The 26,124-nt window shown below is 38.5% G+C and overlaps 1 protein-coding gene across 10 annotated transcripts in view; it reads left to right on the forward strand.

Moving 5' to 3' along the window:
* Positions 1-426: 426 nt before the first annotated feature.
* Positions 427-26,124, forward strand: part of LOC126363602 (ADP-ribose glycohydrolase MACROD1-like) — a 77,876-nt gene continuing 52,178 nt past the window's right edge. Inside the window, exons 1-5 of one of the 10 annotated variants that reach the window (XM_050007980.1) lie at positions 437-708; positions 982-1,105; positions 13,666-13,772; positions 13,854-13,946; positions 23,742-23,897. In XM_050007980.1, the coding sequence (XP_049863937.1) occupies positions 13,856-13,946; positions 23,742-23,897 (247 nt within the window). In that variant the 5' untranslated portion in view covers positions 437-708; positions 982-1,105; positions 13,666-13,772; positions 13,854-13,855. Of the gene's footprint in view, positions 753-792; positions 888-981; positions 1,106-13,665; positions 13,773-13,853; positions 13,947-23,741; positions 23,898-26,124 lie in introns of those variants that run through there. The other 9 variants (XM_050007975.1, XM_050007985.1, XM_050007979.1 and 6 more) reach the window with 9 other exon arrangements.

A 26,124-nucleotide genomic window follows, 5' to 3' on the forward strand; every position in this document is an offset into this window, starting at 1 on the left:
AATTTATACAATGCTCGGTCTCACATTCACGAACTTTACGCGACTCGCTGTTTTGGTTTACCTGATTTATTTATTCCTTCGTGAGATATGTTATTGGTTTGCACACACACACACACACTGTTGTAGAAAATCGAATGTTGTTCTCGTAGCACTAAAAGCTGCGTAAGTGTGCCGACTACTGTTTCCACTCTTTTTTTAGAAATAAAATAAAAAGACACTGAAATCGAACGGAGTAGAGCAGCCTTTACTGCACGTTAACTGCGACAGGTGGAAGGGAAGTGGCGGAACGAAGGACAGCCAAGCTACGCTTTTTGTGGCGTGACAAAAGTTACGTCTCTTAAGGTGCGCCACTAAAAACTGGGAGTTCACACATGCAACTGCAGTATATCGCTAACTGTGGCGACACTTTCGTTGCTCGAGAGATCGAGCCTGTGGACTGAATGTGGAGCCAGGAGCCATAATTACATTGCTGGGAATAGCCACAGAGATTCTATGTCTTCGGCGATGTGTTTACTGAAACAAATTCTGAGCGAGCGTATTGTGCTTGGAATTGCACGTTGTTGATGCGTAAGAAATAATGTTAACGGTAGGCATTGTACGGGTTCAGGTTGTTTTAAATAAATACGCTGTGAAGCCTTTCTGGAAAATCTGAAAAGATTGAAAGTGTCGTAATTAAAAGATGTTGTTGCTTTCCGTAGCGGTGAAAAGGTGCACGAGATTTCTATAATTAAGTTGATTTGTGACAATAAACAGTACGTTTTTGTGTTGTTTTGTTAGTTTCAGTAGTAAGGTATTTTATGCATGCATGACGTCTGGATGTTGTATACATCCGTTAACGTGGTACAAAACAATCCGTTATTGCGTTGCTTACTGGTTTCAGCAGTAAGGTATTTTATGCATGCATTAGGTCTGGATGTTTTATACGTCCGGTAGTTGCTAGAGAAAGCTTTTACTGACAGTAATTTTAAGCATTTTTGACAGGTTCCCGTAACTAGAAATTTAGCGGCGATTGTTTGTGGAAATAGTCAACCTGCTCGGAAGTTTTGGTATTTGACTTGCAGTTTTACTAATATCGAGGAGAAACGTAATTTTACAGGCAGACGGGGTAAGGCTTTGTTTTCTTTCATTATCATATCCATTCAGTCGTGTATATTGTAGATTATTGCCTGTATCTTTGTGTTACTTGCTTCTTAAGAAGTTGCATCAACGTCAGTCATGTGATACAATAACAAAACCATTATGGTACGTTATGTTACTTGTTGCCCTGAAACCTTGCTGGGAATTGTAAATATGGTTGCTCAGACATATTAAGACTTGTCATTAGGATAGACTCATGAGCTTTCTGTAGACAGCAAATCTCAGAAGCTATAATGGAAACTAATCAATGCCGGCTTCGGTAACTCAATACCAAATAGGGTAACAGTTACTTAGTGGACCTTATCCCCATATTTTCGTACTTTATATATCTTTCATGCATCAAAATAGTTACCCATTATCTGTTATACCATGGTGTAGTTTTTATGTTGAAAAGTGCTTATAAATTTAGCGTCAGCGTAAACATACTGTGTAACAGCTTAACACAATCATAATTTGGCGCTTGCATTCGTCGGTTTCGTCAGCTCTCAAACAAATTATCGCCGTATAACATAACATAGAGACTTTGGGCTATACTACAGGCAACTGTCACGATACCTATAAGATCTTATGACGGAGGGGATGGCTGGGGTCATTGCTTTCACACACAATCCCTTCAACCTACTAAACTGGAAGTTTTCATCATTAGATCTTGTACCAGATGAAATGGTCTCTATAGACTGTTGTAGTATGGGAATTAGGAAATAGCTTACTTCTCCAGTCATATAATTCTTTCCTATTGTTGCAATTCACTCAGTGATATTTTGCTGGCTATCTGGTAGCTGTAAACCAGGTTGCTTCAGTGTTATAAAAGAGTTTTCATTTATGCCTCATACTGGTTAAACTATGTTGCCAAACACTTTGCAGAAACACATTAAATGATATAAGTCTCTGTTGGTGGGGTAAGTGGTGTAGCTAAGGAAGGTGCAAGAAACCTAACACTGGAGATGTCTATTACCAGGCAGAGGTCACAGCTCACAATAAGATTTATGTTCAAATTTATAGCTCACAATCAATAGGCAATCTAATTTTAATGTATATTTCTTAGAAATGGATGTCTATAATTTTTTTTACAAGTTTTATGTATTGTTCTACTAAGGCACCTGATACACACTTGAAAGCATAAGCAATGGAAAAAAAAATCACTGCCCTTCTGCCAGATAATTTCATGGGTAGAAACACACTACTTTTGGATTTTGTACTGCACCTATTTAGTGATTACAGTGTGTTCATTAATTTTTTTTGTGGCCATATTGTAGTGCAAGTGCTGCGTGATTTGTTGGCAACAAAATTTCATCACTGGATGAGTGAGTGTTGTGTGACACTGTGGTTAATATTTCCAATTGTTCAATCAGGTGTGTGTGTGTGTGTGTGTGTGTGTGTGTGTGTGTGTGTGTGTGTTTGGGGGGAGGGGGTGCAAACCCATGCACAGTATTTATTTTCCTTATTATAAAACTAGAAGAGGACCACCCACAGTATTGATTTGCCCTAGAAGAGGACCACCCAGCTTGGAGCTGGGAATATATATATGGATTTTGTAAGGTTTCCTCATGGTTTTATGATAAGGGGTCATTAGAAATTAGGAGGAAATAAGTTATTTTTCACACTATAAAAGTATTATTGTTAATGTAAACAAATGAGTGCCTTCAAAGAAATGTGTAGGTGCTGTTTTTCGAAAGTTTATGTTGCTTTTCGGATATTGGCAGCACTCATTTTCAGGAAAATGAAGCAGTTTGGGGCTACCTATCAAAAAGAATACTTTAGTGTGCATTATGGTAATTCAGTGGATTAAGCACCGAAATTTTGTTTTTTGTTTTGCTTAAGTGAGATCTTAAACTGTAGAATTGAATCATAATTCTTATGTATATAATGTATATATACAAAATAAATCAGTTAATTCGGTTTTCAATGTGAGAAACGAATAAGTTGGGTAGTGAGCAAGTCATGACAACCGTCGTCTCTCCCCCCCCCCCCCCCCCCCCCCCACCCTCTTGCTGACTGAGCTGTCTAAGCACAACTCACAATCTGCTGTACAACTTCTGTCAGTACTTCTGTCCTAGTTTCCAAACTTCACAGAAGTTCTCCTGCATGCCTTGTCGGACTAGTACTTGAGTTAATCAATGGAAATGATGCTTGTAACATATATGAAATTTTATGCAATATTTTTTTAACAGTTTTGTGACAGGAAAAAGAAAACTGGCATTCTACGGATCGGAGCGTGTAATGCCAGATCCCTTAACCGGGCAGGTAGATTAGAAAATTTGAAAAGGGAAATGGATAGGTTAAAGATTGGATATAGTGGGAATAAGTGAAGTTCAGTGGCAGGAGGAACAAGACTTTTGGTCAGGCGAATACAGGGTTATAAACATAAAATCAAATAGGGGTAATGCAGGAGTAGGTTTAATAATGAATTTAAAAAAAATAGGAGTGCCGGTAAGCTACTACAAACAGCATAGCGAACGCATTATTCTGGCCAAGGTAGACACGAAGCTCACGCCTACTACAGTAGTAAAAGTTTATATGCCAACTAGCTTTGCAGATGATGAAGAAATCGAAGAAATGTATGATGAGATAAAAGAAATTATTCAGGTAGTGAAGGGAGACGAAAATTTAATAGTCATGGGTGACTGGAATTCGAGAGTAGGAAAAGGGAGAGAAGGAAACATAGTAGGTGAATATGGTTTGGGGCTAAGAAAGAAGAGGAAGCCACCTGGTAGAGTTTTGCACAGAGCATAACTTAATCATAGCTAACACTTGGTTCAAGAATCATGAAAGAAGGTTGTATACATGGAAGAATCCTGGAGATACTAGAAGGTATCAGGTAGATTATATAATGGTAAGACAGAGGTTTAGGAGCCAGGTTTTAAATTGTAAGACTTTTCCAGGGACAGATGTGGACTCTGACCACAATCTATTGGTTATGAACTGTAGATTAAGACTGAAGAAACTGAAAAAAAGGTGGGAATTTAAGGAGATGGGACCTGGATAAACTGAAAGAACCAGAGGTTGTACAGAGTTTCAAGGAGAGCATAAGGGAACAATTGACAGGAATGCGGAAAAAAAGTACAGTAGAAGAGGAATGGATACACTGAGGGATGAAGTAGTGAAGGCAGCAGAGGATCAAGTAGGTAAAAAGACGAGGGCTAGTAGAAATCCTTGGGTAACAGAAGAAATATTGAATTTAATTGATGAAAGGAGAAAATATAAAAATGCAGTAAATGAAGCAGGCAAAAAGGAATACAGACGTCTCAAAAATGATATCGACAGGAAGTGCAAAATGGCTAAGCAGGGATGGCTAGAGGACAAATGTAAAGATGTAGAGGCTTATCTCACTAGGGGTAAGATAGATACTGCCTACAGGAAAATTAAAGTGACCTTCAGAGAAAAGAGAACCACTTGTATGAATATCAAGAGCTCAGATGGAAACCCAGTTCTAAGCAAAGAAGAGAAAGCACAGAGGTGGAAAGAGTATATAGAGGGTCTATACAAGGGCACTGTACTTGAGGACAATATTATGGAAATGGAAGAGAACGTAGATGAAGATGAAATGGGAGATAGGATACTGCATGAAGAGTTTGACAGAGCACTGAAAGACCAGAGTCGAAACAAGGCCCCCAGAGTAGACAACATTCCATTAGAACTACTGATGGCCTTGGGAGAGCCAGTCCTGACAAAACTCTACCACCTTGCAAGCAAGATGTATGAGACAGGCGAAATACCCTCAGACTTCAAGAAGAATATAATAATTCCAATCCCAAAGAAAGCAGGTGTTGACAGATGTGAAAATTACCGAACTATCAGTTTAATAAGTCACAGCTGCAAAATACTAATGCAAATTCTCTACAGATGAATGGAAAAACTGGTAGAAGCCGACCTCGGGGAAGATCAGTTTGGATTCCGTAGAAATGTTGAAACACGTGAGGCAATACTGACCTTACGACTTATCTTAGAAGAAAGATTAAGGAAAGGCAAACCTACATTTCTAGCATTTGTAGACTTAGATAAAGCTTTTGACAATGTTGACTGGAATACTCTCTTTCAAATTCTGAAGGTGGCAGGGGCAAAATACAGGGAGCGAAAGGCTATTTACAATTTGTACAGAAAGCAGTTAGCAGTTACAAGAGCCGAGAGTAAAAATCGTATAGGGAGACCAAGAGATGCATACACTACGCAGATTCAGAAGGATGTGGGTTGCAGTAAGTACTGGGAGATGAAGAAGCTTGCACAGGATAGGTTAGCATGGAGAGCTGCATCAAACCAGTCTCAGGACTGAAGACCACAACAACAACATGACTGAATGTAATTTCGCAAACTTAACTTTGAATAACCACTAATAAGTGATGACAACGTGCCCGTTGCAGTCATCAGCACTATTGAAACAAAATTTGCTGCCTCAAGCAACAATTATCAGATTCGGAATTTCATCTGGAAATCTGAGAGAAATTTTTAATAGGCTTGAGTCATCACCTTTTTCTAATCCCATCAGTTAGAGTGCTAGAATATCACATTTTGAGACCAAAAGGAGTCATCTTCACCTTCGTTTCCCCTGTCCAACATCTGGTTGGGTTGGGTTGGGGAATCAATGGTTCTTTGCCACTTTACTCTGTCTTTCCACCATTCTTTTTCCACAATTTGGTTCCATAGCAGGTTTCTCCTCCTCAAATTCATCTTTATTGTATCAATCCATCTTGTTCTCAGTCTTACTCTTAGCCTCTTGTCCTCAATCTTGAACTCCGTCATTCTTCTTGGTATTCTTCCCTCTCCCATCCTCTTCACATGACCAAACCATTTTAATCTGTTTTTTTTTTTTTTTTTTTTTTTTTTTTTTTTCAATTTTCTGAGTCCACTTTTCCAGTCCAATTTCCTTCCTAATATCTTCATTTGTCTCTCCTTGTCTTCCCTAGTACACTTATCAGAAACTTCATTTCACTGGATTGTATCCTACCCTCCTGTCTTCTAGTCATAGTCCATGTCCCTGAGCCGTAAGTTAATATGGGTGTGAAGTAAGTCTTGTATAGCACCAGCTTGCACCTCATTGGCACTTCCCTTCCCCACACCAAGCCCCTCACACACTGGTAAAATGTAGTACGCTGTTGTATTCTTTTGCTAATTTCTATCTCCAAATGAGCACTACCCATTAATACACGTCCCAAATATTTAAAGTTGTCCACTATTTCAATATCCCGTCCCTTAATATGAATTTGTCCCTTGCCCTCTCTATCCACTCTGGTCACCACCATGGTCTTGCCTTTCTCCTCACTAAATTCCATTCCATATTTCACGATCTTATCATTTAGGATGTCTATTTGTTTTTGTACCTCCTTACTGCTTGTTCCCCACACCACAGTATCATCAGCAAATAGTAACAGCTTCATCCTCCTTCCTCTATGGGCTTCTTTTGTCTCTTTGACTGTTTCATCCATCACCATTATAAATAGTAGTGGTGATATCACACTTTCTTGTCTTAGTCCCGTAACATTCTTAAACCATGAGTTCTTCCAACTGGTGTCTCCACACAACTAGAGCTTTTTTCATACAGTGCCTGGATGACTTAGTGTTTGCTTTCAAACTCCCTTTCTCTTGAATGTTGCCCATACCTTTTCCCTAGGAACACTGTTGTATGCTTTCACTAGGTCAAGAAATGTCATTACCAGATCTTTCCCTTACTCCCAATGTCTTTTCATCAACTGTCTCATACTAAAGATTGGGTCCACTGTTGATCTACCATGATGAAAGCCATACTGCTCCTCTTCTAACTGCTCTTCCACTTTTTCTCTCACTCTTCTTTCCAGTATCCTCTCCACTAATTTTGCTACTTGGGGTATGAGTGTGATCCCTTGATAGTTATCACATACTTTCCCGTCACCCTTCTTGAAAACGGGGATTGTTATTCCCTTTCCCCATTCTTCAGGTACACTTTTATCGGTCCAAATGCATCTTAGTAGTCTATATAGCCACTGTAGCCCAGCTGGTCCATCTGTCTTTATCATCTTTACAGCAATTTCATCCATCCCAGGTGCCTTTCCTGTTTTCATTTTTCTCAGAGCTAGTTCCACTTCTAACATCATTATATCCTCCTCTTCCTTTAGACCCCTGCCCTCCTGCTATACTTCTATTTCCTTTCCGTTGTTGTTCTTCTTATTTAGTAGTTTATCAAAGTACTCTTTCCATCTTTTTCTTATCTCCTCTGGTTGCATTAATAGCTCTCCGCTTTCCCCTTTCACTAGCTTTGTGTATGATTTTTTCCTTCCTCATACTCTTTGTAATTCCATATATCATCCTCTTACTGCTAGTAACATCTTTTTCCAACTCTCGAGTGAATTTCTCCCAGCTTTCCTCTTTTCGCCTGCTACCATTTTCTCTCAATTATTTTTACTATCCTGGTATTTCCTTTTACTTTTAGGTGTTCGGTCTCTGTTCCATTCATGCCAGGCTTTCTTCTTTTCTTTTATTGCCTCCTTCACCCTCTCATTCCACCATGGTGTCTCCTTTTCCATTAACCTTCCAGACACTCTGCCACAAGTCTCCTCAGCAGAGCTTACAAATACTTCTTTGAACTTACTCCATTCCTCTTCCACGTTACCATACTCGGTGTTAGGTAATTTACGCTTGAGTAACTCCTTAAACTTTTCTTGTATCATGCAATCCTTTAGTTTCCTCACTTTTATTTTCCTTTCCCTTTCTTTCTATATGTCTTTCAATTTATCGAATCTCATCTTTGCCACCACCACTCGATGGTCTCCATCTAAAGCCTGTCCTGGGAGTGCAGTTACATCCATCAACTGTCTCCGATTTCCCCCCCCCCCCCCCCCCCCCCCCCAACTAGAAAGTAATCAATGACCATCTTCGTCCATCTATCACCCCATCCATATCTCGTAATTTTTGCAATGTCAAAAGAAGGATTCAAGAGGAAAGAGAAATTACTTTGTGGACCACTAAACAAAGATCTGAGGAAAAGACTTGCCAAATGTTACACCTGGAGAATTGCACTATATGGTGTGAAGACCTGGACATTGAGGAAGGAAGATGAAAGAAGATTGGAGGCACTAGAGGTGTGGATATGGAGAAGAATGGAAAAAGTGAAATGGGAAGACTGAGTAAGGAGTGAAGAAGTATTAAGTAGAGTTGCAGATGAAAGAAACATGCTGAAAGTAATCTGAAAGAGAAAACAGAACTGGATTGGACATTGTTTGAGGAGGGACTGTTTATTGAAGGAAGGAATAGAACAAATGGTGGAGGGAAAAAGGGAAAGAGGAAAAAGAAGATATCAAATGCTGGACAATATTAAAGGAGACAAATATTCATAAATGAAAAGACTAGCTATGGACCGACAAAAGTGGAAGAGGCTTAACCCATGACAAGACCTGCCATAAGGCAGAATACCATACTACTAATACTCTTACAGAACCATGTGTTGCCCACAATCAGCACATTTGTTTCACAGAAATCAACCAGTTTATCTCCTTCCTCATTTTTCCTCCCCTTATCCATATGGGGCAATTATCTCCTCCTTCCCTAGCCTTTCTTTACCTATCTGCACATTTAGGTCCCCCATTACTATTGCTTCCACATCTGTAATTATACCTTCTTATGCCTCTAGAAAATCCTCTGCTTTCTTCTTTATTTCGTGTTTTGGTGCATATACTTGGATGAAGTTCTTCACTACATTCCTTGTCCTCAGCTGAATCCTTGTCGTCCTATCACGTGTGTATTCTACTGCTTCCACATATTCCTCTAGGTTTGGTTTTACTATGATACCTACTCCAGTTTTGGGTTCTTGTCCACCACTCCAGTAGAGCGTGTAGTCTTTCCTCATTTTCCTCCCTTCCATATAACTTCACTATGTCTCATCAGTTCTATGTTCTCCTTTACCATGAAGTCTATCAACTCTTCCGCCTTCCCAGTAAGGGTCATCACATTAATGATACCCACCTCCATTGTGTTGGTGCCTAGTCGCCCACTTCTCACAGTTCCCCGAGCACCCCAAGAACTGTGCATCACCTGCAGGGAATGCCGTAACCTTTTCTGAGGCTGGTTTTGAAGTACCATTTCAAATATAGGCTATTATTACGATGAGATCGCCACTCCCAAAGGCATTTTAGAGCTGCTGCCAAAATATGTTTAGGCTGCTCCTAACATGGAGAACAGACACCGTTTGTAGCCACACCTCGGGAGTACAGACGCTACGGTAAGTAAGATACAAAGACAGTTCTTCCGCTTTTCCACCATTGGGACTTGTAAAATCCTCTTCCGCTTTCCATCCGTTGTCTGTTTTCACCTGTTACCCTGGTGAGGGGCCCTTACAGGGTACTACCATCTGGAGCCAGATGGACACAAGTTTCTTAACGAGGTTGTTAGTCCTCTCCCTCCTCCTTCCCCACCACTTGCAAGGTGAGACTCTGAGATTGGGACCGGCACTGGCAGAGTTTTATAGACCAAAGGGAGTAACATTGCAAATAGTACAGTAATACAAAATATTAATTTTTATAGGTTTTAAAGGGCCTATTATCCCCCCCCCCTCCCCATTTCCCCCTCCCACCTCAATGAACAGTGATAGCTTTGTAACATCAACCAACATGTAACAGCTATTCTGGTGCTGCAGAACATCTGAAAGCACTCAGAAAAACAGCCATTATTTTTCCAGAGGGCATGTAGTTTTACCGTGTGATTAAATGATGATGATATCCTCTTGGGTAAAATGAGGCCTGGCAGAGACAACTCAGGTACATGTTGTCATCGGTAAAAACAAAACTGGTAGTTTACGAATTGGAGTCAAAAATGTCAGATCCCTTTATTGAGCAGATAGGTTCGAAAATTTAAAAAGGGAAATTGATAGGGGGAAGTTAGATATAGTGGGGACTAGCGAAGTTCAGTGGCAGGATGAACAGGGCTTCTGGTCAGCTGAATACAGAGTTATCAATACCAAATAAAATAGGGGTAATGGAGGTGTAGGTTTAATAATGAATACGAAAATAGGAATGCAGGTAAACTACCATGAATAGCATAATGAATGTATTGTCATAGTCATGAAGCCAATGCCCACCACAGTAGCACAAGTTTATATGCCAACTAGATCTGCAGATGGTGGAGAGATAGAAAGAACATATGATGAGATAAAAGTAATTGTTCAAATAGTTAAGGGATAGGCTAATAAAGTTGTGATGGAGTACTGGTATTCAGTAGTAGGAAAAGGAAGAGAATGAAAAATAGTAGAATTAGGTACTGGGGGAAAAGAATCAAAGAGGAAGGTGCCATCTAGAATTTTACGCAGAGCATAATTTAATTATGAAAGAAGGTTGACTAAGTGGAGGGGGCATGGAGACACTATAAGGTTTCTGATTGAATATATTATAAGACAGAGATTTTGGAAGCAGATTTTAAACTGTATGACATTTCCAGGGGCAGATTTGGATTCTGGCCTCAATTTATTGGTTATGAACTGCAAATTAAAATTGAAAAAATTTCAAAAAAATGAGAAATTAAGGAGTTGAGACCTGGATAAGTTGCAAGAAGTAGATGTGGTTGAGAGTTGCAGAGGGAGCAGTAAGCAACGATTGACTGAAAGGGGAAAAGAATCCAGAAAATGACAAGTGAGTAGTTTTGAGAGATGAAATTGTGAAGCCAGCAGAGGATCTAGTAAGTAAAAAGAGAAGACCTAGTGGAAATCCTTTGGTATCACAGGGGATACTGAATTTAATATATAAACAGTCAGTAAATGAAGCTTATAAGAGGGAATACAAACATCTAAAAAATGAGGCTGACAAGAAGTGCAAAATGGCTACATGGAAGTGTAAGGATATAGAAGCATATATAACTAAAGGAAAGATAAATACCCCACCTATTGAAAAACAAAATAGACATTTGAAGAAAAGAAAAGCAGATGTATGAATATCAAGAGTCGAGATGGAAAACCATTACTAAGCAAAGAAGGGAAAGGTGGAAGGAGGGGCTGAACAAGGGAAATAAATGCAGTTTTATAGAAAGGGAAGAGGACTTAAATCATGATATAAGAGATTTGATATTGCGAGAAGAATTTGACAGAGCACTAAAAGACCCAAATCAAAACAAGACTCCTGGAGCAGACAACTTTCCCTCAGAACTACTGAAGTTCTTGGGAGAAAGCCATAACAAAACTATTCCACTTGGTTTGCAAGATGTATGAGACAGGCTTCAAGAAGAATGTAATAATTCCAATTCCAAAGAAATCAGGTGCTGACAGGTGTAAATATTACTGAACTATCAGTTTAATAAGTCGTGACTGCAAAGTAACTACATTATTTATTTACAGAAGAATGAGAGGACTGGCACGAGCCAATCATGGGAAAGATCAGTTTGTGTTCCCGAAAAGTTCAAAAACACTCGAGGCAATACTAACCCTATGGCTTACCATAGAAGACAGGTTAATTAAAGGCAAGCCTATGTTAATGTCTTTCGTAAACTTGTAGCAAACTTTTGACGTTGTCAAATGGAATATCCTCTGTGAAATTCTGAAGGTAGCAGGGGTGTAGTACCGGGAGCGAAAGGCTATTTTATTGAAACCAGACTGCAGTTACAAGAGTGAAAGTATGTGAAAGGGAAACAATAATCGAGAAGGGAATGGGATAGGGTTGTAGTCTATGCCCAGTGTTGTTCAACATTCAACAACCAGTAAAGGAAACCAAAGAAAAATTTGGAGAAGGAACTGAAGTGCAGGGAGAAGAAATGAAACTTTGAGGTTTACTGATGCCATTGTAATTCTTTTGGAGACAGCAAAAGGCTTGGAACAGTTGAATGGAATGGACAGGGCATGGAAAGGAAGATGTAAGATGGACATTAACTAAATAGGTATAATGAAATGAAATGATCATATGGGCATTGTTGGCCGGGAGGCCCCATGAGGGGAAGTTCGGCCGCCATATTGCAAGTCCTTTTTAGTTGACGCCACTTCGGCGACTTGCAAGTCAATTATGATGAACACACATGAGGCAGAAAAAATCACTGACCCTGCCGGCAATCGAACCCAGGACCCAGTGTGCGGGAAGCGAGAACACTACCGCAAGACCACGAGCTGCGGACAATAGGTATAATGGAATGTTGTCAGAGTAAAGAAGACACTGCTGAGGGAATTGATCAGGAAATGAGTTTTGTTATTTGTGTAGCAAATAACTGAGGGCCAAAGTGTAGAGGGTATAAAATGTAGGCCGGCAGTGGCAAGAAAAGGGTTTTCATCTGAAAAGGAATAACTACTTATATCAAATGTAGATTTAAGTGATGGGAAGTATTTTCTGAAGGTATTGGTCTTGATTGTAGCCTTTTATTGAAGTTAAACATGGACAATAAACACTTCAGACAAGAAGAGAGTAGGGGCTTTCGAAATATGGTGTTACAGAAGAATGCTGAAGATTAGGCAGGTAGATAACGTAACCGATGAGGAGGTACTAAATAGAATTGAGGAAAAAAGAAATTGTGGCATACATTGATTAAAAGAATGAATTGTTGATTGACACATCAGGAGGTCAACTTGGATGAAGAACACAACATTTATGTCTCTTATCAAAGCAGCTGTACAAAGTGTCATCATTTTTCCAAAAGTGACATAGCAGAGTTTGAAGACTATGGAAAAAAGTCTTCTGATGGAGGTATCATTAGAAGGACAATTTAATCAGTAAATGAAAATAGTCTTATAGCAGTTGATATATGTAAAGCTTGTTGGTATAAAATTGTCTCTGTTTGCTTGGAGTGAAGATGATGCATGCAAGAAATACATAGCACATAAACTATGTTGACTAACAAGGGAACCACACCTATTTGTCATCCCTGATTTCAGCTAAATTTATCATATGTACTGCTTCCCTTGTTTTATGATTAATATGACCTCAGCATATGTAAATCATCAACTGTAAAATAAGAACAGTTCCTGATTTTATTTAAGAACCTCTTGTGTCCACCTTACAATCCCTTCGTAATCCCTTTCCTTTTCATGCCTTTTATGGAAATATTTATAAATACAATATATTGAGCATTATTTTGGTTAATTAGCAGTGTAAGTAATGTAAAAATTGAAAATTAAAAAAAAAAAAGAAGTGTTTGCAGAGGGATTCAAAACCAGGGACTGTCACATAGCCATTCTGTACTTTTCCACTTTGCCAACTGCTGCCTGGCTACTGCACTGAAGTAAATGGCTGATCCCTCACCTAATCCAGTCCAAAAGCGCTATTTAAATTGACCATCTAGAGCTCACACTTCTGTCACTTTCATTTCTGGCCATGCCTTGCATATACTGTAAATTTGAACAAAATCGATGGTAACGAGTAGCCGTGGCGCTTATGTAAGCACGGCAGTCTATAAAGAAAACCATAAAGCATCCACATTTCACAAAATTAATGAATGAGTCTAAACTATGTGTTTTGTTTTTGATGGAAAACTATTTTTTGAGATGAAGAAAGCAGACATCCAATTTGTCAGAGAATATTCTCTCTTATTTCAACAGACGTAGCTGTAATGTGAATCTAAAAAACTGTTATCTATAAAGTCTATTAAATCGTATTCCAGAATATCTCATGGCTTAAGTAAAAAGACAGTGGTCAAATTTTCACCCATACAAACAATGGAATACTGAAAACTACAAAGAGAGCATGTGCACATGTTGGAGGACTTTTGTAAGATTTTTATTCATCATTCCTAAAATTGAAAGTCATACATAAATGTAAGATCACGGAAATGAAGCATTCTACTTTCAGGAATGGCAGGTGCTGTAAAAGTTGTAAATCTCGACCATGTTGATACGTGGGAGCAGTACTTTAAGAAGAACAGAGACCGACTGAAAGATCATTGTAAGTATTTGTGCAAGATCTTCATTAAATTTCACAGTTCTATTTATAATAGGCCTGATCATTGAACTTGGTATTTGAAGGATACTAAATAGTCATTGCACCCCAGTTATGCCTACCTGCAAGGATGAAACAGGAAATTTGCCTTGATTAAGAGGGTGCAGTGGACAGTAATAAGCAGAAAGTGGCATAAACATCAGCATCCAGAATTAGAAACACCTTTCTGTTCTTTACTGTCATGCAGCCCTTAAACAGAAATCCTGGATTCTGCCCTACCTAATCTTTGACTAGTTTCTTCCTATCCTTCTACTCTTTTGTCATGCATCAGTTAATCAGGAATCCTGGATACTATTCCTACTTAATATGAGACCAGTTTCTTCTTATCCTTCCACTCTTTTGCCGTAGGATGAAACCTCTTGTTCTGGATGCTAGTTTTACGTGACTGCACATGTCAGGTGCTGCATGTTGAGTTGAGTTTTTCATCCTTCTCCATCTTTATTTTGATTTATTGTCAGACAGGCAGTCTTTTAGTGAGGCATCCTACAAATAGATATGACCTTCCTGCTGGAAATCAATGCAAAGGAAGTAGCTGTGGTTTCTTTGCTCCAACTGCTGTTGTAGCTCAGGAAATGTAACAAGAAATCTGATTGCAGTTTATGTTAAAACTTCCTAACATATTTTATAATCACTTGTCAGCAGATGTCAACTTTTGTACTACAACTATGACATAATGGGTCGTATTTTATGATAGGAAGCAGTCGTTTATATGAGTTACAATTTAAAATTCACTAAACAAAAATCATATAAAGCTTTGTGGTCTAATGACTGGAAGAGGCTTTGCTCTTCAGAAACTGAAATATCCAGATACATCATACAAGAATAAAACCATAATAATAGAAAAGTCTTCAGTTTGTCAGAAGTGTTACGTTGTATGCATTTTCTTTCTTCTATCCTTTGAACTGACATGTCAAGCCTATTACATGGTGTCTCAGCTTAACTGGGGCTCCAAACTATGGTAAAACTTGACATTTTGGGTGTGTACAGTATCACTAATAGAAGTGATAAAAGATAGGGAAAAATCTTGTGGCTGGCTGAGAATTGAACGTTGAACCTTTGTATTTTTAGTTTTGAATCATACAACCAGAGGCACACGGGTATAATGTAATAATTTGCTCAGAAAAGTTTTACATAACCCTCATGGCTTGATAGTTTTATTGTTGTAGAAAAAACTTTGTTCTCAATACACTTTTGGCCATAAGAAGTCACTGTGGACAATTTTTGTGTGATGGAAGTAAAAGTAAGCCTGCATTCTCGGGTAAGGTCAGCAGAGCATGTTGTGGCTCCAGTCATGAATGGGACAAATATGGCTCTTCTATGCTGTTCAGCCTGCCAACAATTTTCAGAGCATAAATCAAGCTTAGACCATGTGCACCGCTGTTGCTTTATGTTCCCACCACGACATCATTGGAACATTCTGTAGTTATTGTGTGGTCAGAACATATGAGGCTATCAACACTATAGTTGCCTAACCCACTGCACACTGATTTGTGGGAATGGCCATTGAAAGATATTGTCGTTTGCAGAATTGATGTGTGAGGTAGTGATTGCAGCAAATAGCAATGCTTGTGGTATACATTCTTTAGACGAATGGAAAAACTAGTAGAAGCCGACCTTGGGGAAGATCAGTTTGGATTCCATAGAAATGTTGGAACACGTGAGGCAATACTGACCCTACGTTTCTAGCATTTGTAGACTTAGAGAAAGCTTTTGACAATGTTGACTGGAATACTCTCTTTCAAATTCTAAAGGTGGCAGGGGTAAAATACAGGGAGCGAAAGACTATTTACAATTTGTACAGAAACCAGATGGCAGTTATTAGAATCGAGGGACATGAAAGGGAGGCAGTGGTTGGGAAGGAAGTGAGACAGGGTTGTAGTCTCTCCCCGATGTTATTCAATTTGTATATTGAGCAAGCAGTCAAGGAAACAAAAGAAAAATTCGGAGTAGGTATTAAAATCCATGGAGAAAAAATAAGAACATTGAGGTTCGCCGATGACATTGTAATTCTGTCAGAGACAGCAAAGGACTTGGAAGAGCAGTTGAACGGAATGGATAGTGTTTTGAAAGGAGGATATAAGATGAACATAAAAAAAAAAGCAAAACGAGGATAATGGAATGTAGCCCAATTAAATCGGGTGATGCTGAGGGAAATAGATTAGGAAATGAGACACTTAAAGTAGTAAAGGAGTTTTGCTATTTGGGGAGCAAAATAACTGATGATGGTCAAAGTAGAGAGGATATAAAATGTTGACTGGCAATGGCAAGGAAAGCGTTTCTGAAGAAGAGAAATTTATTAACATCGAGTATAGATTTAAGTGTCAGGAAGTCATTTCTGAAAGTATTTGTATGAAGTGTAGCCATGTATGGAAGTGAATCATGGTTGATAAATAGTTTGGACAAGAAGAGAATAGAAGCTTTCGAAATGTGGTGCTACAGAAGAATGCTGAAAATTAGATGGGTAGATCACATAACTGATGAGGAAGTATTGAGTCGGATTGGGGTGACGAGAAGTTTGTGGCACAACTTGACCAGAAGAAGGGATAGGTTGGTAGGACATGTTCTGAGGCATCAAGGGATCACCAATTTAGTATTGGAGGGCAGCGTGGAGGGTAAAAATCGTAGAGGGAGACCAAGAGATGACTACACTAAGCAGATTCAGAAGGATGTAGGTTGCCGTAGGTAGTGGGAGATGAAAAAGCTTGCACAGGATAGAGTAGCATGGAGAGCTGCATCAAACCAGTCTCAGGACTGAAGACGACGACAACAACGTGGTATACAAAATGTGATATAGTGTCCGGCAATCGGCTATACATGGAGTTAACAATAATGGTGTTTTTAGACCGTTTTTTTTGACTGGGTTAGGCCACTATTGTTTTGGCACACTTGGCCGTAATACACGAAATATGTGGGATAGGCTGTTATTGTTTTACTCACTAGTCAAACATTGGACAAGATACACATGAGGCATTGATGTTCATCATCCGTATCATCATTTACAGGTATGGTGTTGCTACATGACTGTGCAGATGTCTTCAAGTTATGGTAATAGCCATGGTACAATGCGGGTATGAATTGCAGCAAGTTCATTAAATTGGTCTTTTTCACCGTGCTAATAGTGCATCCATTGCGATACAGTACGCCCGGAGTCTCAATTAATCTCAACCCTCGTTTAGCAAAACTGACATCGGCAAACGGGACATCTGTATCATTGGAGTACTTCCAAAAGATGATATGTGGAGAGGACGCTTTATACTGAAGCCACTGAATATGGAACCATCACACCCTGGTTATTTTGTGTCGACACTGCACAGTTACATATGTTTCTCTCTAAACATATTGTGGACATGAAATTGTTCCTTGTCATGGGTATAGCGGTGAAGGATTGTTGTTTACATGCATTGTTAATGACATTCATCCAGTCAGTGGGTGTGTATATGGTCGGGTGAAATTTCCTGTTCTTTGCAATGAACAGACATCCTGGTCACATGGTAAGTATGAATGCCCACTGACAAGGAATTTGTGATGGATTACTTACGGTGTGAAGTCTGCATGCAGCACTATGAATTGACACAGTAAGGCCATTTTTATATTCTGATATTGCCCTCCACATTGATCCGAGTACATAATCAGTCGCTTTGTTTGGACGTTATGGTTAGTATAATGCATGAGAGACAATCCAATTTCTTGCGGTCCTCGGTATGCTTCGCCCTCACTCCATACATGGTGCTCTCTTGGTACATAGGTCGTGTATTCCCAGGCAGTATGTCCACAGTTGTCACTTGTAACAGATACTTGTTGTAAGTACCAGTGTCGGTAAAGTCCTCATCAAATCAAAGGCAATCACGGTCATATTGTTGTCCTGATGCCCTCTTCTGCTGCATCGTGATGCATTTCCATCAGCGCACTCTTGGCCTTTCGTTGATGTAACTCTCTTTCATGTTCCCATTTACCCTTCCCTTCTGCGGTGTCGGCTGCAGCATGTTTGATGTTATAGAGATCACATTTATGGCAGGAATCACTTACAGGGGGATGAAAGGACAAGATTAAAGCTTGTATTAAATATCTAACCAAACATGTAGTACAAGACCGGATCATCATGCTCAACTTTATGTGAATGGTATAATTTCCCCATGATCAGGTCTGGTGACAAATACTTCCGATCCACTGTTTCATTCATTCGTGCATAATGGCTCCGATATGCTGGAAACCGTTTTATGAAGTTCTCTACCTCAACTGTCTTTACTATTGATGTTTTGTTTTAATTTTATTTATTATATCCAATTATAATAATATTAATTAGCAGGTCATGCACCCCACTTATCGATGGGTGGGGTCTGGTGCTGCACTTTGTGTGAAAGAACCCTTGTAATCCGACTATCTGGTATCTGCAAAATGGTGTTAAAGAATGTTTTACACACCTTCATGTCCACTCTTCGTTCTGGAAATGGTATAGGTGTGTTGTTACTTGTCTCAACTCTGTAGTACCAGAGGAACACATGTGTGCTGTAGGGCCTACCTTCATCTTAACAAAAATGTGTGCCGACTGCAAGTCGAAACTACCTAATGCATAGAACGAGTCAAATATATGTTGCTGGTGTTCAGGTGTAAAATGTCGACCACATTCCTTCTGACATGCGCATGCTCAGAGGGTGGGACATTTCTTTGGTACAACATTTCCCTTCACATTAATGTATTCTTCCCCTTTCGGTCGCTTTTCTTCTTGAGTTTTCTGTTCCCGCAGGTGTGCATTCTGGACCAGTTTTCTTCCTCGTTGCGGTGCAATTACAATACCAGTACTACGATCCCTCCCTGATATGTCTATGGTTGACGTAGTGGGTGTGGTATCCTTTGATGTACTGGGTAGATTGGGCAATACTATCATGACATGTAACTCATCTGCTGTATCACTTGCACACTGGATGACTTGGCAAGGTGCACATTCCACGTCTGAGGCATTGGTAGTAGTGTCCGATCCAAATAGATCTGAAATGGAAATATTCCTTATCTGCACCAGTTTTCGTATCTAATCATGAGTCCAACAAGGGAACATAACACCATCATTACCTCGCAGTGCAGCTTCGACATCTTCACCAGGGCTACTGCACATGTCGTTCTGTAGCGCGCGCGCGCGCGCGCGCGCGCGCACACACACACACACACACACACACACACACACACACACACACACACACACACACACACACACTAATGACCATTCAGCGGTGTGTCGACCACAATATTGTGAGTCTATACTGCAGCTGTGTTCTCCGCCGGCCGTCACATGCTGTATGTCGTATGGTACACTGTCCCACAAACCTACTCACTATGTGTACATGGTGCAATAGTGGTCTGTGTGCCATAGGCCACTATTGCGCCTGGTTTCGTATGGCACTGCACAGTGCATAAACATCTGACACTGCCGTATTGTCCATGGTGTCCGAATACATGTCCTACGATTATAGGACGTAATGGTAGGGCGTAAAGTGATGTACTGTGTGAATATCTCATTTTTTCCAAAAATGTGTGTTAGGACACTATTGCGCTGATAGCCTCATATAAGATCTTTCTCAAGTGACCACTCGTGATCTAAACCACCAGCTGGTAAATCCATAGCTCATAAGCATCCTAAGGAGAATGTAACAGAACTGACACTGCTTTTTTGGGTGAAATTAAGAAGGCTGTGTTTACCCAGACACTACAAAGCCATCTCCATATGATCTATATGGTCTCAAGGTATCCATTATGAACAACAGTGTAAACTACCCAGCACCATGGCACATGAAAGAAGTGTGCTAGGAAGTGCCTGTTATTTAACTTTGATAAATGGCATTTGGTTTTCTTCACTGACAGTGTGCCGAACGTGCAAATCTCATACCTACAGTCCCTTGAGTTCAGCAGACAAGTAGGTCGCTCGTGTTTTAGGCTGCTGTTAGCATTCAGACATCTCTTATTGGTATCAAGGGTATTTTGAATACTGTGAAGTATTATGACAAGATTCTCGAACATGTTGTCTGGCCTCACAGTCAGCATTTTGGCAATGGGTTCATCTTTCAAGACAAAATGCGTAATCACACTGCGGCCACATAATGAATGCCTTCCTACAGGAGGAAGTAAGGAATGTATGGATGACATACAGCCATCTGCTGACATGAACCCAGTTGAATATGTTTTGGACCAGTTGAAACCTGCAATACTTCATTGCATGACCTATCTCACATGCTAGTTGACTTTGAAGGCCATAGTTGATGAGTGGGTCAGAGAGCAGCAACTTCTCTATCATCTGCATAACATGTTTAGATGTATTTAATGATATGATGGTGCGCAGGTGGGAACAACAAGCTGTTGAATATTGTGAAGCATCTTGCTAAGCAAAGTCATCTAAGTATATATTAATGTGGGCCTTAGAAACTGAACTGCTTCTAACGATTTTTATTTAGGGGCAATAAATTGCTGAATTTTACAGTCTAAAACAAGTTCAGTGGAGTGGAGAAAAGTTAAATAAGAGAAAATAGGATATTGTAGGTGAAGCAAAAAATATATAATTGAAATTAGATTGTGGATTTCATTTCAGAGGTAAAAAGCAGCTAAGAATTCTTGTGTAGGCTTTATTGTGAATAGGGAAGTTAAGTACAGCATTACAGTTGTTGAGGGAATCTGAGACTTCAAAAGATATTCAATGGAAATCATGGTGTACTCATATTCTGATGATGAGGAAGTATAAAGAATGCTATGAAGAAACTGTACAGGAAGTGCATAAAAAAATAAGACTTTCAACTTGCAGTGGTCAAAACTATACAAGATACTGGCTAAAAATAGGTACAAATTGGAAAGATATTCCACCTTATGCAAAACACTGTTTTGTTCCTTTTTTGTAAGGCAGAATTGCTCTTCAATTTTTCCTAGCAAGCTCAAAAACAAAGACTATTAACATCTTAAAACATAATTAATAGATACAAAGCTATAAAGAAGCTCTCACCATGCAGGAAATCAGAAATTGAGATCTTAAGAATAAGAAGATATATAACACATTCAATGAAACAACAAACTCAGCATCTTAGAAAAGGATTACATAGATGAAGTTGCACTTATTTAAGAAATATGCAAACAGTATAGTTTGTTGGAATGTCAGTTAGAACAGGGAACTTAGAGGAACATGGTATAATTTCCTGAAATGAACAAAAATATTCAGGTAAGTCTTTCACAGTGTCTGAAAATGTACAATAAAAACAATGACGGAAACAAGTATAAACATTAAGAACTGATGAAAATAAAAACAAACTGATGCTGGGTAGACATCACATTTCTTGCTCCGAGATGGAAGGTAATTAATAGCAGATAAGAGATTTCTCTGAAACACAGGTACTTAGTAATAAATATATTTTCATTCCAGATGATGGCTATAAAGCCGTTTGTGATAAGGTTGTGTGGGAAAACTCTGTGTAGCTAATTATATTTCAGTAAATATAGTTGAAGGCAAAGTGATAGAAAAAGAACCTACAAAAATGTTTATAGAATATCTGAGCAGAAAGATGATGCACTGGATGAAATAATAGTCATCAGTAAAGTGACAGATTCTGAGTGTTACTCCCGAAGGAAGCTGGGGTGGTATAACAACACATGAATATTAGATCACTTCAATACAACACAAAGAAGATAAAAAAACTTTGTAACAATCTATGTCCACAGGAATGTCATGAGCATTTATTAGTCACAGAACATTAATGTGTCGCTTGATAACAGAACAAGAAGAAACTTCTCTTTTGTTAAAGAATACAGTTGACAGTAAACATTTATGCAGAGTTCTGTCTAATACTGTATCACATTTTTGGCTTGGTAGAGAGATGGTGCTGTCATCTTATGGTGATGGTTGCAGACTGGGCTGGGCGTTAGTGTTCTCAGACAAAAGTATGCCTGCTGAGGCAATTGTATATGAATACTGTTTGGGGTGTTTGTACTCAAATTGCACTCATTTCTTACTGTGTCTGGCAGTGACTATGCATACTTATGGTTTCATTGTGAGGTACCAATTGTGCCTTGGCACCTCATTCTTTGGACTGCATCACAGGAACAATGCTTTAATTGTACTACACAATAAGCAAGGAAACAGACAAGACATAAAAATAAAGAGATTTACAATCCTCCCCTCTATAATAAAAAAGTATTCTGTAAAATTTCCACCAACTGCATAGAAAAGATGATGAATTTTAAGTGTGTGTGTGTGTGTGTGTGTGTGTGTGTGTGTGTGTGTGTGTGTGTGTGTGTGAAGTTTCCATTATACTTCTATGAATAGTGGGAAATTCAGAATTGGGCAAGGAGATTCCATATTGTCAAATAAATTCTTAGCAGCCATTGAAAAACTTTTTGGACCATCAAACTGATAAAACAAAAGGATATTAATGAAACGTGTGGTTCACATTTGTGTTTCTTTCAACATTATACAGTTTGTCTCTAGTGTAGATTAACTTCAACAACTAGTGGAAGAATTTAAAAGAGTGAATTTGACAGACCTGGCAATCAAGTTAAATAAGATTAAAATGTTATCTGATTAACACATGAAAATATAAATGGTGCAGATAAACAGTCTCGTAGAACCAGTTTATTTAAAGCATTTGAAGACAATATCAGGATGGACAGTGACAGAAATAGCATTTCAAAGAGAAAAGTCTTTTGAAATAATTTGTAATGGTTGCTGTACTAGCCAACTAATGGAGCAGAAAGGATTTTACATAAAGAAATAGAAGAGTAAAAATGGCCTAGAGTGTAAATTAAACAGGATTTTCAGAACTATGCTTCCAGTTTTGTCTCTCGGCAATCAGACATAGACTTTTAATCTGTAATCCATTCAAAAACCGTTTGCCCAACAAAGAATGAAGATATGCATTTTAGGAATTATTAGGGGAAACAGGAAAACATATAAGTGAGCCAGTGAATGGACAGGGGTGGACAATGTGATTATGAATATAATAAAAGTGATATGGAAGTAGAGAGAACATTTAGCTGGGCAAGTGGATGAGGTGTAAGGTGGTAATGGAAGTACTGTGGTATATCCCAATAGAAGAGTGACACACTAATGGAAAAGGGTAGGTAACAAGAGGAAACATGCAAGAGTAGAATGGGTAAGTATTTCTGAAGATTTTAATGCATAACATTTATTAAGAACTGGATGTCAAATGCCTGGTCATTCACAGTGAAGACTTGTGAGATAAATATATATTATCTTGAACAGAATTGACATATGCAAATTATGATTTTATTCGTGTACTGTAGACTTAAAACTAACTGCATTTTATGCCAGAGCTTGATAGAACATGACAGTAATATTAGGAAGAAAAAACTTTCTTTGTGCTTTTTACGACATTATCAGGTGAAAACAAAATGTCAAGCTGAAAATGAAATGTCACAAACACAGATAAGACATGCACCTTATACAGATCAATACATCACGAAACACAGCGTAAAAAGTAATTATTTCCTTTGTAAAATATTTGTATCTAATAATTTTGTGTATTATCTGGGTCAGTAATATCTGTGTGAGTCACTCATCATTTTATCAGCAGTTGTGATATTCAGCTTCCACCTTGTGATGGCCTAAGAACTTGAAATCCATTTCATAAACAGATAAATAATAATTTGCAGAATATCATAAAAATAGTTTCCTTTATAACAATAGAAGTAAAATATAATTGCCATTTAATTACATTGATTGCATACATTTTAGCTATTGGCCTCCTGTTTCAGTTGCAAACGCCAAAGTGCAATGTGATCCTGATGCACGCTATACTCCAAATAATAATCTCGGCAAGAAAGTTTCAATATGGCAAGGAGATATAACAAAATTGGAAATTGATGCAATTGTAAATGCTGCAAATTCAACCCTTATGGGTGGTGGAGGAGGTAAGTCATTAGAAACTGATAGTTTTGTTTTGAGTTAATGTGATGAACATTTTAGTCCAGATGTATAAGTGTGACAGTTTTTCTGTTTGTAATTTTGAACTTTTTCTACTGCAGTGCAACAACAGACCTTAATATGAAATAGATAAAGTGGGATAAAACAGGAAATTTAATTTCGTTATACTACATAATATGCGATGATCCAGTTTTATTTTTCTAAAATACGTCCTCAAAGTTGCAATTTGTCCTCCATGTAAAGAGCAAAATTAGAGCAATGAGAGGTAAAATAACAATAGATTAATAACTTTAAAATTTAATAAGTTTTGTGTTGGTCATTTTTAAGTTTAAAAATGCTTGGAATAGTCAAACAACACACAGTAAGCCCCCGCACATCGTACAAACAGCTATTCCTTCTGTTCGAAATTCATTCCGTTAATGAGCCTGCAAGTCTTTTTGCATAAAGGCTTTTGCTTATTTAAGTTTAGAGGGTTAGATGTGCAAATCCTGTCAATCCATCTGGAATCACTTTATTTAAGAACTCTGTCACCCAACTGTCTTGCTTTTTTCTCTAGGACCTTCAAAGTTTTATAAATATAGTACACTGTGGTTTGTGTGTAAAACCAACTTTTTATTATTCAGCCAAAATAGAATGAATTAATGGTTTACAGAGTGTAGAATGCCAGTAATTGGATGTAACACCATAAATGTTCATCATGAAGAATTTGAATGCAACAAAACAGGCTGTGTGTGCCATAACAGTAAACAAATGTGAAAACATTGGCCAAAGTACCCCAACTTGACACTCATGTGTAAAACATAGGCATCAATATACTGTTAAACTCCCACTTTTACTCTTTTCAAGGGACTTCCAAAAGTAATGTAAAATGTGGGAAATAACGTTTTACGCTGTACAAGTTGTGTGTAGGACACACACCTGCACTTTATGTATAGTATATGTACATAACAGGCATCAAAGGGCTTGTCAGGGACTTGTTTATTATCTAATGAATGCTTATTACCTAATAAAAAGGCTGATGTAACTGGAACTGATTATTTTCTGGGAAGTAAGAACTTTTGACTCAATTTCATCTGTCATAATCAATGTTTTTGAAAGCCTGCAGCTGTAATTCATTATTTAAATAATGAAATCTGCACTAGTTACATATTTTTTCATGCTTAGCTTGAAGTGTTCTGAAAATTTTTTTCTCATTGTCAAGTGCAAATACTAAGTAAGTATTTTGTGGTGTTTGAATATGTGTTATTCTGTGTTTCTTGCACTGTAGTCGCTTTTTGAGGTTGTCAGGTACTGGGCCTCATCAGTTATGTAGAAAACCACACATACACACACACACACACACACACACACACACACACACACACACACACACACTGTTTGTGTAACTTCCCAAAAAATACGTACATAAATACTGCACTTGGAAACGAGAATAAATTGTTGAAGCATGTTTTGCAGCATGAAAAAATTTGTAACCGGCATTGTGTTTAAACTGAAAACATTTGAGCAATGCAAAGTGAATGAGGGTGTCAACTAGTGCTCCAAGTGGCCAGACACCGGAACATGCTAAATATGGTTCGACAAAGGTATCACATGATCACAATAATTACGAGACTGCATCTATGTAGTAGACACAGTTTAGAAATAGTTGTGATTCGTCATGATATCTTCATTTGAATGAACCTAGTTACTCCCATCAGCCACCACGCCAAGTAGAGCTTGGCAGCAGGGGTAGATACAGCACGAATTGTTCAAACCTTTACACATTTATCGGTTCAAATCTGCTGAGTAGTGTCTCTTGGTGTCAAGAAACTTAACCAAGTAATATTTGTAAACACTACTGAACAGCCAACATCATCCCAGTGTCATTTTTTCTCCACAAACATTTTTTCGTAATGCGTAAACCACAGGAAAATTATAAATACGTTGACGCAAAACCAGGTGCAAATTAACATTGTGGGCATAGGACATTTGACGGGACCGATAAAAAATGTCGTAAACGGCGGAACGTAAAAGCGAAGTTGTGCTGTAATATGAATTGAATCACCATGTTACTAACAGTACAGTTTAATATTTGCTCTTGAAATCATGATTGTAAGTGTGCCAGTGAAAATAGATGCCAGTCAGAATTGAAGTTTGTTCCTATTGAACTCTTATTGAAAGAAAATTTTCAAACCAGTAGCTAATTTGTCACACTACATGCGTAGTGTCCATGCC

The sequence above is a fragment of the Schistocerca gregaria genome, chromosome 1 (assembly GCF_023897955.1).
Source record: "Schistocerca gregaria isolate iqSchGreg1 chromosome 1, iqSchGreg1.2, whole genome shotgun sequence".
In the NCBI taxonomy this organism is placed as follows: Eukaryota; Metazoa; Arthropoda; class Insecta; order Orthoptera; family Acrididae; genus Schistocerca; species Schistocerca gregaria.